Source organism: Geospiza fortis, unplaced genomic scaffold, assembly GCF_000277835.1.
Source record: "Geospiza fortis unplaced genomic scaffold, GeoFor_1.0 scaffold145, whole genome shotgun sequence".
Classification (NCBI taxonomy): Eukaryota; Metazoa; Chordata; class Aves; order Passeriformes; family Thraupidae; genus Geospiza; species Geospiza fortis.
Genome location: NW_005054362.1, coordinates 3,744,882 through 3,757,163, shown reverse-complemented (window position 1 = coordinate 3,757,163; position 12,282 = coordinate 3,744,882). Strand labels below are relative to the sequence as shown.

The 12,282-nt window shown below is 55.6% G+C and overlaps 1 protein-coding gene across 1 annotated transcript in view; it reads right to left on the bottom strand.

Annotated features, from left to right (window-relative positions):
- RPH3A (rabphilin 3A) overlaps window positions 1–12,251 on the bottom strand; it is a 23,298-nt gene extending 11,047 nt beyond the window's left edge. Inside the window, exons 1-7 of the mRNA XM_031059447.1 lie at window positions 12,092–12,251; window positions 11,685–11,699; window positions 10,527–10,586; window positions 3,261–3,390; window positions 2,986–3,072; window positions 2,459–2,621; window positions 3–60 (exon numbers count right to left, since the gene is read on the bottom strand). Coding sequence (XP_030915307.1) covers window positions 3–60; window positions 2,459–2,621; window positions 2,986–3,072; window positions 3,261–3,390; window positions 10,527–10,586; window positions 11,685–11,699; window positions 12,092–12,168 — 590 coding nt within the window. The 5' untranslated portion in view covers window positions 12,169–12,251. The remainder of the gene's footprint in view (window positions 1–2; window positions 61–2,458; window positions 2,622–2,985; window positions 3,073–3,260; window positions 3,391–10,526; window positions 10,587–11,684; window positions 11,700–12,091) is intronic.
- Window positions 12,252–12,282: the final 31 nt, after the last annotated feature.

Below are 12,282 nucleotides of genomic sequence, written 5' to 3'. Positions count from 1 at the left end.
GCCCCGGCCGGCCCTCGGCCGCTTTGCGGCTCCCCCGGGCGGCCGCTGTGCCCTCGGTGCCTGCAGGGAGAGGGAGAAAGGAGCTGTGAGGCTGGAAAAGCGAGCTGCCATCCCTGGCCTGGGTGCCAGCAGCGGGGGCACGATGGGTACGGCCACTGCAGCAGCACCTCCGGGCACTGCAGCAGGAGGGCTCTGCACCATCAAACCTGCACACAGGAAATCCCCAAGGACACGGGAAAACAAGGCCTGAGGTATCCATCACCATCCTCAAAACCCTGATAGCACCCAAGGACATGGCAAAACAAGGCCTGAGGTATCCATCACCTGATCCTCAGCACCCATTACAGCCCTGATAGCACCACAGCTCCACATTCCTGCGATTTGAGGGGGGGGATCATATTTTCCTTCAGCTGATCATCTCCCATTTATTAAGGAGACAGCCGTGGCAGCTGCCTCGGCCTCTCCCTTCCATCACCCAGCAGTCCCAGCGGATCAATCCCAGCCTGGTGCTCCAGGCTGATGGATGGCGACCCCGCGGACGTGACGGAAAAGGGCTCGGCGCTCACCTGGCTGCTGCTGGAGACGCCAGGGATAAATCTTTGCCGTGACATAAATGGACTGTTTCTCCTTGGCTGGGCTCTCAGGGTCACCGGCCGCGAGGACAAAGCGGAACGCAACAGATTGCGGTGGGGAAAGGAGGAGGGAGAGAGGGAAAAACACCGGGAATGCTGAAGAGCCGGGAGAGGTGGGGAAATGAGCATCCAGGAGCGGGAGCCCCGTGGTGCAGAGAGAGCCGTGCAAGAAATAATTTTCCGAGGGAGCTGTAGGAAGATCATGGGCACGGCAGGAGCATGCTGAGCACCGGGAGGGATGAGCAGAGCTGGCAAAGCCTTCCCGACTCCAGGAGCCGTCGGGATTAATAAAAGCTGCCCTTGGGGCTAGGGGAGTGATTAAACTGCCTTAATTAAGTGCTTCCCCCAACTGCCGCTGCATGGGAAGAGGGAGATCGTCAGTTGGGGGCATTAGAACCTGGGCTAAAGGAAGGGTGGGATGGAGGGGACCATTCCAGGTGGGAAGTGTCCCCTCAGCCCCTCTTTGCCTCTTCCAGGGAGCCAAGGAAGAGGAGGGTTTGCAGCCACTGCGCTGCTCCTAATTTAATGATTGCCCAAATGAGGAGCAGACGGTGTTGGAGGGGGATCAGGGATCCTCGTCCCCTTGGCATCCCATGTGGAAGTGTGAAAATGGGGGCTGTTACTCAAAATGAACTCCCAGAGAGAACTTCTCGCTCTCCACATCTCCCTGGCAGGAGCCACATGGGTGTCGGGCTCTTCTCCCAGGCAAGAAGCAATAGGACAAGAGGAAACGGCCTAAAGTTATGCCTGGGGAGGTTTAGGTTGGATATTGGGAAAAATTCCTTCACTGGGAGGATTGTCCAACCCTGCCCAGGAGTCCCCATCCCTGTGGGGGGATTTAACAGCAGTGTGGATGTGGCCCTTGGGGACATGGGGCAGTGGTGGCCTTGGCAGTGCTGGAGGAATGGTTGAGCTCCATGGGCTTTGAGGGCTCTTCCAAACTGAACGATTCCACCACTGGAAGTGCCGGAGGGTGCAAGGAACAACCAGAACAAGCCACTGCTGCACCGTGCACAGCGGTGTGCCTCCGCCCCCACCGACAGCCACAAGCCCCCACAAGCCTCCTCAACTTTCCCTGGGAGGTTTTCCAAGGATTTCTGGTTAAATAACCAGAAAAAAAAAAAAAACCAACAACCAAAAAAACACCTTCCCCTCCCAGCAGGACCCACCACCCACGGAGGCAGCTCTGGATCGGCAGCGGCGTGTGCGGGAGGTGGGGAAGCCCTGGAATAACCCTGGAATAACCCAGACCCCCGCAGGGTGGGCGGCAGCAGCAGCAAGGAGAGATCCTACTGCAGCATCCCAGGGGAAACTGGGCGGGAAAATGCCTTGGGAAGAGAAGGAGGCAGGCACAGGGCTCAGCACAGGGAGGGGACAAAGGCCGGTGCTTACCCTCGGTGTCCTCAGCATCCGCCTGGCCTTGGGGGCACAAACAGAGCGAGAGGGGGTGAAGCTGCGGCCCACGCACCCCCAACCCCATCCCGGGATGCCCTGCCACTGTTTTCCCAGATTTCCCTATTTTATCCCTATTTTCTCAAGACTTCCCCATCACCACATCCCAACCCAGGCACTGCCCAAACTCCCAGCTGCGCCCTGATCCCCACCCGGGGCTGCTTTGTTCGAGGATGTCCTGCAACCCCATCCACCCCCGCCTGGATAAAACCTGGATAAAACACCTCCAGCTCCATTGCTACCCCCTTTAGGACACAGGCAGCAGCCACACCACTGCTCTGGATGCTTTTTCCCCATAATTTTCCCTTGCTGAGCATGGGAAGGAGCTCAGAGCCTCGCTGGCAGTGCTGGGGGGCAGCCCTGCTGTCACCTACCTCGGGTGGGTGCCCGGGAGGGCAGTTTGGGGTCGGGGGCGGGCGGCTCGGCCGGGCGGGGCTCGCTCGGGGTCTGGGGTCCCTTCTTGCTGATGGGCATCGGCTGTGGCAGCATCTGCTTGGGCAAACCCTTGAAGAACCAGGCACCGGAGCGTTTCCACACCTACAGGAACAGAGTCAGGCCTCTCAGGGCTTCACACCACCGTGGTCCTCATCCAGCGACCCCATATCCCCACCCTGCCGCCCATCCCGCTAATTAATTAATCAATTAACTCGTGCTGCAGCAGCAAATCTCTGCCCACAACAGCCCCTTGGAGCCCCAAAGCTCTGTTTCCATGAAATAAAATGACATTTTGTGTAGAAAACAAAACCATCCTGTAAGAACCACTCTCAAACAGCCGCCGGGTGAGGCTGGGTGGTGCTGGAGGACCCTGGGAGGTTGAGTCGGGCCTGTCTTGGAGGTGTGGGGTGGGGATAGCAGGGACAGAGGGGACAGCAGGGACAGAGGGGACAGAGGGGACACACACCTCCCGCTGCTCACTGCAGATCTTGCAGAGCCAGATGGCCTGGGGCCGGTTGTTGGTGGTCTGCACCCCACACTTGGTGCACACATTCTGCAGGCAAAACAAAGAGCTGAGTGACATCGGTGCCACCAAAGTGTCCCCAACACCAGCAAGGAGAGCTCTGCCTGCACAACCACCAGCAAGCCATGGAAACGAGCGCCCAAAATCCACTGTGCCCCCGGGCTGGGGGGGTTTGGGGGGTCAGGGAGGGTGTCGCATCTCTTGGGGGGGGGTCTCACCTTCTTGCAGTCCTCGCAGACGACGCAGGCAGAGCCCCTTGTCCCCAGCTGCTCCCCGCAGAGGATGCAGCGGTTGACGCCGTCGCCCAGCACGCTGCGGCGCATGTCCTCCAGCCGGGTCATCAGGCGCCTGCAGAGAGGGCACAGGGATGTCAGGAAGAGCACAGGGAATGCCAGGAGAAGGGCAGAATACAGGGTTGGCCACTGCCTTGGGTTTGGCTGTTCTTTTCCAGGTGTTGCTCCTCACAGAGCCGCTCCCTTTCCAGTTATGGGACAAAAGCACATCCCAGAGGGAAATAGGATTCCAACGGGTTTATATGGCACAATATCGACTTCCAGGGATGCTGCCAAAGAGGTGACACCGGCCCCAGCTCTGTGGACGTGGAAAATCCATCCAAGACAGCAGCTTTGCATGGAGTAACTTGTCCCTAAATGGAAACCTTACCACCCAGGCCCAGCAGCTGCCCATGAAGAGCTGAAGGAGGAGATCCTGGAAGGGCTGTAATGAGGACTGAATTTTAATTAATTTTTATTAATTTAATGAGGACTGAGTTTAAATTTTCATATTATTTGAGGAAAAATGCTGCGTATATTTGATGGTAATTCTTGCAAGTGAAATGAAAGCCCACTGGAGATCAGGGTGTGAAAACACACCTGGTTCCTGCAAAGGTAAAAAAAAAAAACAAAAAAAACCCAAAAAAAACCCAAAAAAAACCCCAGAAAAACAAAACCAGTTGAGGAAGTTTTGGAAAGGCAGCATTAGCAGAAGGAGTTTGGGAAGCAGGAAGGAGCAGCCGGGAGCTGGCGTCGGCGTCGTGCGCTCAGCTAACCCAGAATCCTGGCCCTAAAAATAGCACAGCAAGGGGAAAAAAAGCTGCATTATTTATGTCATTCAGTGAGGAAGGAACGAAGAAAGGGAGGAGGAGACCCGAGCCCACCGGGAGGGAGGGAGCAGCCCCCCGTGGCAGCCTGACCCAAATCCAACGGAGCCACGGCGGAAGAAAACTGGCGGGTGTGGAAAAGGGGTGACAGACATCCCACGAGGGGTGACAGCTTCAGATTTGTGGTGACTCGGCTGCCAGGGCCTCTGAAATGCTCGTAAACCATCCACAGGTTCCCTGCACACAAAATGCCTCTGGGGTTGGGGTTGGGCAGCCAGAATTCCGTGGGCTCCGTGGGGAAAAGCCGAATTAAGGAACAGCGGCACGAGGAGGTGAAATGGTATGAGCATGGAATGGTTTTGGTTTGGAGGAACCTTAAAATCATCCAGTTCCACCCCTGCCATGGACATCTGACATCTCCCACCAGACCAGGCTGTTCCAGGGATGGACAACCTGTGCCAGGGCCTCACCACCCTCCCAGGGAGGAATTTCTTCCCAAATCGAAGCATTTTAGGACGTGCAACCCATCACAGCCCAAAAATCCTCGCTGCAGCCAACAGGGGCATCTCAAAGCCACCAAGCCCAGCCACACTCAGGGATGTGGATCCATAATTCCACAAATTATCCAAGCAAAGCCACGTTAACACCTCAGCTCTGCCAAAACCCAGCCAGGAGTCTCCCACTGCTCCCCACATGGGGGCTGATCCTGCTGGGCTCCTGCCGCTTCCAGATGAACCCGCAGCCTGTTCCCAGCTGGAAGCTGGGCTGGGTGGGCAGCAGCAGAGCCAGACAGAGCCAGCAGCGGGGACAAGGCTCTGTTTTCACAGCTCTGGTGTCACCAGACGGCAGATGGGAGAGTTCACGAGTTCCCGCCAGCGCCAGGAGGATGGAGGTTGGAAATGCAGCAATCGTGGTTCTCATCCCTGCGCTGACAAACAGCACCCTCAGAACCACAGCCAGGGGGAAGTTTGTGCTTTTCCACTCCAGGGAGAAGCTCCCTGCCAGCCTAACTCCCTGCTCCAGTGTGGGATGGGGTTTGGAGCAGCCTGGGCTGGTGGAAGGCGTCCCTGCCCACAGAATGAGAGGAGATTTGAGATCCTCCCAACCCAAACCATTCTGGGGTTTACTTGAGAGGTGCCGTGGTCCATCCCTGCCCTTCACATCCATAGGTGGTTCCTCCCCAGAGAAGAACCCAGCCCTGGTGCCACCATCCACCCCTGGTGCCTTCCCAAGCTCCAGAGCCCGTGGCAAACACAGGAATCCCAGAGACTCCAGCAGAGCTGCATCACCCCACAAACACCCAGCCAGCAATTCCAATTAAAAACCGGATCCTGGCTGTTCCCCAAGTGTTATTTAAAGCAATTAACCCCAGCCCACATCCCATGGAGTGCATGATCCTCACAACATCCAGCTTTTATCATCCCCCACCTCACCAAGGGGGAACATTTTGGGGAAAAAAACCTCTCTTTTATTCACAAAAAACCCCAAATCCCCTGCAGTTCCTCCTGCTGAGCTGCAGGAGCTCCAAGCAAAGCAGCTTCCAGTTGGAAATCTGCAAGCCCAAACAAACTTATTATAGAAACTGGAACAAATGGCACAATCAAAGGGAGGGAGGGAAAAAAAAAAGCAAAAAAGAGGAAAAAGCCTTTGCATTTCAAGAGATTCATTATTTAGCTGCAAAAATCTCTCCCAGGCTCTCATTTACCACGAGCTGCTCCTTAAGTGGGATTTTTGAACCACTGGAAGAGCTCAGCAGCCAGGACACACCTGTGGCACCACTTGCAAGCCAAGTACATTTCCCTAATTAAAACATCCATTCAAGAGGGAGAAATTGGGCTTTTTTTAAATTTTTTTTTTTTTTTGCTTTTCCCCATGACTCAAACGCTGCTGGGAGAGAACTGTAGAAAAAGTTCAATTTAAAGTGCTGGTGTGAACCTGGCAGGAAGAAAGGGGGGGTTGTGCCCAGACCCCTGGGCTGAGAAGCTCCTGATAAAGGCAAAAACTGGGAGAAAAAAAGCCCAGGTTTGCTTCCAGCTCCATCCAGCATGTCCAGAGATCCAAATCCACCCCGTTCTCCCATTAACAACCAAGGGAAGCCCTGCCCTCACCAGGAATGAGATTTCTGCCTTCCCAAAAGCTTTTCTCTCCACGGGAGATCGTTTCCTCCTCACTTTTATTGCACACAACCAGCCTCCAGCTCATCCCTCTGCCTTCCACGGCTCCAGCAGCATCTTCCTTCTCTATGTGCCCTTCAAAAAGCAGGAAATATCCTTCCAATTGTTAAAATAGGGGGAAAAATCTGGGAGTGGAGTAACTGGAGCCAGTGGCAGGGAGCTGGCTCAGCCCAGCCCAGGGATGGGGAGAGATCCTTCACCTGCCAGGGAAACAGGGATTACAGGGATTGGGCACTGATGGGAGAGAGACAGGAGAAGCTTTATCTGCAATGAAACAGGGCCCTGGTGATGGAAATCAGCCCAGTCCCAGGAATGTGGTTTGGAATGGGGAAGGTGGGCGCTGAGGGACATCCCTGGGTGCTCCTGCCCCATATCCCGGAGCCCTGGAGCAGGCAGGGAAGGGCCCAGGGGCACATCCAAACATCTCCCATGATCTATGGCAGGAAAAGGATCCCGCAGGGATGAGGGATTGCCTTAGGCTGGGCTCAGTCCTGGGGGGGACAGAACCCACGGTGGGTTTGCCAGAGCTGGGTTCAGGGCTGGGTTCCATGATTCTAGAAGTCTCTTCCAACCTAAATGATGATCCCGTGGAACTCTCAGCGCTGCAGCAGGAGAAGAGGGATGGGAAAGGGGACAGAGTGACCAGAATGAAGCGCTGATGATCCCAGGAGATGAGGCTTAACAACAGAGCAGGAGTTCGCTGCGTTTAAATATTCATCAGCACCGCAGAAATGAATGGCCAAGGCGTCCTTAATGGGCTTTAAATTGTGGCAGGGAGGACTTTTAATGCAGCAAAAAGGACCTGATCCACGAGGGAGGACCTGATCCAGGCCACCATGGTCCACGTGCTCCTCAGTGCCGTGCAGGAGGCAGCAGGGATGGGCTCAGCCGCCACATCCATGGCGAAAGAATTCCAGAGAAATACGAAGGAGGTCACCAAGAGCCTCCAGAATGAAGCCCAGCCTCGTCTCCATGGGGAAATTGTGTGCCTTAAAGGGATGAATATTAAATTAAAGCTCATTTTCCTGGCGGAAAAGGGGCAAGAAAAGCAGCCAAGCTCCAGATTGAGGGAAGCATAATTAAAATTGGGATGGGAAATGAGAAGCAATTTTCCTCCCCTCCAAGTGGGCAGGGAGCTAAAGGTAAAGCACCACTGGGGTTTTTCCAAGTATCCCATCCCATGCTCATCCAGGTGCTTGCTGGATGTGCTACAGCAGGCTGGGAATTTTGGGAATCTTGGAAATAAGAGAGGAGAGGTTTTTCTGGAAGGGAAAGCTCAACCAAAGCCCCACAAAATCTCAAGCAGCACAAGCTGTCCCCTGGTCACAACCGAACCTCATCTCCTGCAGAAACTGCCATCCCAGGAGATGCTCCCAGCTGTCTGCAGTAACCTCCCTGCCCTGCCTTGAGCCTGAATTTTATCTCTGTGCTGTCTGCACACAGGGATGAAGATCCCAGGCTGTGGTCCCCAGACAGCTTCTTTGCCACTGAGGTTAATGGTTTAATCCCCAGGGACTTCCATCTGCTCCTGCATTACCCCTGTGTCATCCCAGCCGTGAGCAGCCGAATTAAATTAAAATCCAATCCTGCTGCAGAGCTGCTCCTCTTGGAGCAAAGGTGGCACCCAGGTGGACACAGCCAGGCCACTGCACTTTGAGAGGGGACCACAGGGCCCTGGCCAGAGCCAGGAGCCAGCTGACAATTTCCACCTTGGGATGGTTTCAGATCTTCCCCTCAATGCCAGGAGCTGCTGGAGCTCATTAGGCAGCAGAGCAGCCTGGCTGGGTTATTGATGGCCCCCAATTAGAGATGCAGAACGGAGTCAATTAGCGCCTGCAGGTGCTCCTGTGGCAGCTGGAAAACAGGATCCTCATGGATTGCAGCTGGAATTGCACCACTGTCACCAGAGTGTCACCAGAGCCACCACAGAGACCCCCGAGCGCAGAGCGACGCGGGGCAAGAACAGATCCATCCCTGCCCACGTGGATGATCCCTTCTCCCTAAAAACTTCCAGCCCTGTGCCCCTGATCCCAAAGGGTGATCCTGATCACCCAGCAGCTCCAGCCTGACGTGCTCCTGCTGTGTCATGTTCAAGACGATTCCAGCTCCTCTCGTCCTTCTCTGCGCCACGAGACACAAAAAACTCCCCCCCACACCAAGTGTCCCTGTCCTCCAGGCCTCATCAGCACCCAGCTCACGTATCCCACAGGATCCAGCCACCCTCAGAGCTAAAAATACTCCCTCACAGGATTAATCTGAGCTGGGTTTGACACCACGTCCAATTCCACAAGCAGCAGCTCAACAAGAGGCGTCGGTTTGTTCCCAAGACAAGGGCCTGGTGGGGTGGAGGATGCAGGAGATGGAGGGCAAAAAATTTGGGAAGGATTTGAGGCATGAGGAGGTTCATCCACAGTTCTGGTTGTGGGAATCAGGATTCCTCATGGATTGGGTGTAAAGCTCAAATGAATCCCTCAAACACCTCCACTTATTGAGGCAACTCCAAGCATTCTCCACATATTCCCCCTTTGGAATCTCACTCCGTGCGAGCTATGCCTTATATTAACCCAAAGCAGTGTTTTAATGGAATAATGGAATGGTTTGGGTTGGAAAGGACCCTCTGCCACGGGCAGGGACACCTTCCACTATCCCAGGTTGCTCCAACATAGCCTTGGACACTTCCAGGAATGGGGCAGCCTCAGCTTCTCTGGGTGAGTTTTAATGGATTTATTTTTCCCTCTACAGGAATAGAAAAATCCCAGAAAATCCCAGAAAATCAGGCTTCCCATGAGAAGCCTGGCCAGCCGAGGGCCAGCCAGCACCGCTGCCTCCGTGCCAGAGGCCAGCCTGGCAAACCCGGATTATTCTGTAACAGGAGCAGCTATCCTGGATAAGGGATGATTCCTGATTCCCTGCGAGGCTGATCCAGCCGCTGTCCCACATTCCCGGGGCTGAACATCCTACAGCTCTTGTTGTGCAAGCCAACAAACACAAAGGGGCTGGCAGGGCTCCCGCTACGCCTCCTCCTCCTCCTCCTCCTCCTCGCAGGAGGGGAATCAGCTGCGCATCCGCCAGAATTCCCGGCTCCAGCCCCTCCGCCCGGCTTTTCATGAATGAGGATGAGCAAACCTCCGCCAGCTCGGCAAAGGGAAGAGTCGGAGAACAGCTGCACGAAATAAATCTCTCCCCGAGATGATTTGCGGCTCATCCAAGGAGCTTCGACGTTGGGAAGGAGTTCTTAGCGGGCTGCAAAAAGGGAAACGCCAGGGAGAGCTGTTTGTGAGTTCTTGTTGGGTGTGAATCACGGCCACTCAGAGAGAGAGAGAGAGCCGCTCTCACCTGGCGTCTGCCAAAAAAGCCTCGAGGGGAAAACGAGGTGGAAAGCGATGCCAAGCCCCGGAGGCATCTCCAGCCCGAGGGAGCAGCACATCCATGGGGCAGGAGCCGAGCCCAGGCAGGCAGAACTGCCCCTGGAGAGGCAAAACCTTCCCAGGATGTTCAAACCCTAACATTTCTGAAAATGAGGAAATAAATCCAGCGCTTCTCCACAGCCAGAGCATCCCAATATTTAAGGGGCAGCAAGCTGTCCCTGAGCTGTGAGAGGGAATTTGGCGCTTCCCAAAGCAGAGAGGAGTGTGGCTCCTGCCTGGGGCTGAGTATTTTCCCTGCTAGGAAAAAAAAAAGGAGCAGTGGGTGCTTAAAGTCAGTGAGAAGAAACTGCTCTTCCGTCAGGAAAACAGGAATAAGGAGATCACAATGGGATCATGGAGATCCCCTCTGGAAAACCATTCCCAGCAGAGCAAGGGCATGGATGGGGATGGATACCTTGGCCTTAGCTCGTTTCACCTGGCAGGAAAGGAAACAGGGGCACTTCCCACCCTCTGCACGGGCACTGGGAATGGCCCTGGTGAAAAATGAGCTACCAGCAGCTCTGGGGACGCCAGGACCCAGAAGAGAAAAATCCCTGACGAGAAAAATCCCAGGAAATCAGGATTTCCAGGAGCAGCTCCCTAAAGCAGTCTGGCCAGCTGAGTGCCCCCATCACTGCTGCCTCCCTGCCAGCTGCTATCAATGATCCCTTTGCACTGATAAAAAAATCTCAGTGATCTCCAGGATGGGAGCAGAAGGTTCCAGCCCCCTGGGGCACCCGGAGCTGCTCCTTCCCTGCCCGGCTCCTCCTGGCCAGGGCCCAAAATCCCCCGCAGGCTCCTTGCAGGAGAGGCGCCGCAGTCTTGCGCTGCCGCTCGGGCTGCGCCGCCCATCCCGCCGGGAGCCTGCGGGGACAGCGGGGACAGGGATCCAGCCACGGAGAGACCCCACCCGTGGCTGCGCCCAGGCACCAAAACCCAGCCCAGCCCAGCTCCCCATCCTCCAAACCCCAAAATCAGCCCACATCCCCATCCTCCAGAACCCAAACCCAGCCCAGCTCCCCATCCTCCAGAACCCAAACCCAGCCCAGCTCCCCATCCTCCAAACCCCAAAATCAGCCCACATCCCCATCCTCCAGAACCCAAACCCAGCCCAGCTCCCCATCCTCCAAACCCAGCCCAGCTCCCCATCCTCCAGACCCTAAAACCAGCTCACTTCCCCATCCTCCAAATCCCAAACCCAGCCCACCTCCCCATGCTCCAAACCCCAAATTCACTCCACATCCCCATCCTCCAAACCCCAAGCTCAGCTCACTTCCCCATCCTCTAAACCCTAAAATCAGCTCACTTCCCCATCCTCCAAACTCCCAACCCAGCCCACCTCCCCATCCTCCAAATCCCCAAATCAGCCAACCTCTCCATCCTCCAGACCCAGCCCACCTCCCCATCCAGCCTGCAATGAGCTCACGGCTGGGAGCTCTGATCTCCATTTTTAGGGGGTTTCACGGGGGAATATTGGTTTCATACAGAGGTAAAACTCCTTTTCAGAGCCATTCCCGTTATTTCCACGTTTCCTTTGGCATCCTGGAGCACCAGGTCTGCCTGGCAGCCGCGGGACCGGCTCCGTGCAGGAGTGGGTGGCTTTTTTTTGGGAACATTTCTCCAAACATGGGAGTGTTTGTCCCTCTAACATCATTCCCAAAGATCCTCTCTCCCAGCCTGGGTGTCAGGCAGTGCTAACCTGGTGACAGGGTAACGTCTGCCACTCAGGGGTGCAAAAGGCAAACATTCCTCACCCTCCTGCTCATCCACAGACCTTTCCTGGCTCTTTTCCCCTCTGGATTAACAGACCCACATGGCCTTGAGCCTTAAGTTCATTAAAATCCTTAAAAGTGCGACACTTCCCGAATTTAATTTTTTTTTTTTTTACATCCAAACCCAGGTTTTTCCTGACCATCAAAGTAGCAGGAAAAGAGGAATAAGTGACAAGTAAAAGATACTTACTGCTCCTTCTCGCTGCTGGGAAGCACAGGGAAGGAGAGGGAATAAGGATTAGGTGAGAGCAGGGATGAGGAAAGCCCAGCCAGTGACACCTCAGGGTGACAGTGCCCTGGTCCCTCCCCATGGAGCCCCAATGCCCCCAAAGAGCAACCCCAAACCTCCAGGCACCAAACCCAGCCCCCATCCTGCTCCAGAGTGGATGTGGCATCACCTTGCAGGGTGCCAGGACAGAGGGACAGCTCCATGTCCCTGCACACCCCAGCTCTGTCCCCACCGCCTCGCTCAGGGCGTCGAGGAGCAAACCCAGCAAAACGTCCCCGTGCAGCAGCACTGAACCAACTCCTGGTGTCCCCATGGGACAAACCGGTGTCCCCACCCTCGCTGGGAGTGTCCCCGTGCCCTGCTGTCACCTGGCTCGGAGGGACATGGTCCTGTCACTGGGGCACATCCACCGGTCAGAGGAGCCGCCCAGCACCGCGTCGGTCATCGCCGGCCACACCGGAGCCTGGGGACACCAGTGCCCTGCTGGCTGTCACCAACCTGGCACAGCAGGGACTTCAGCCACTCTCTGCTCCCAGGTGCCAGCGAGGAAGCGGAGCTC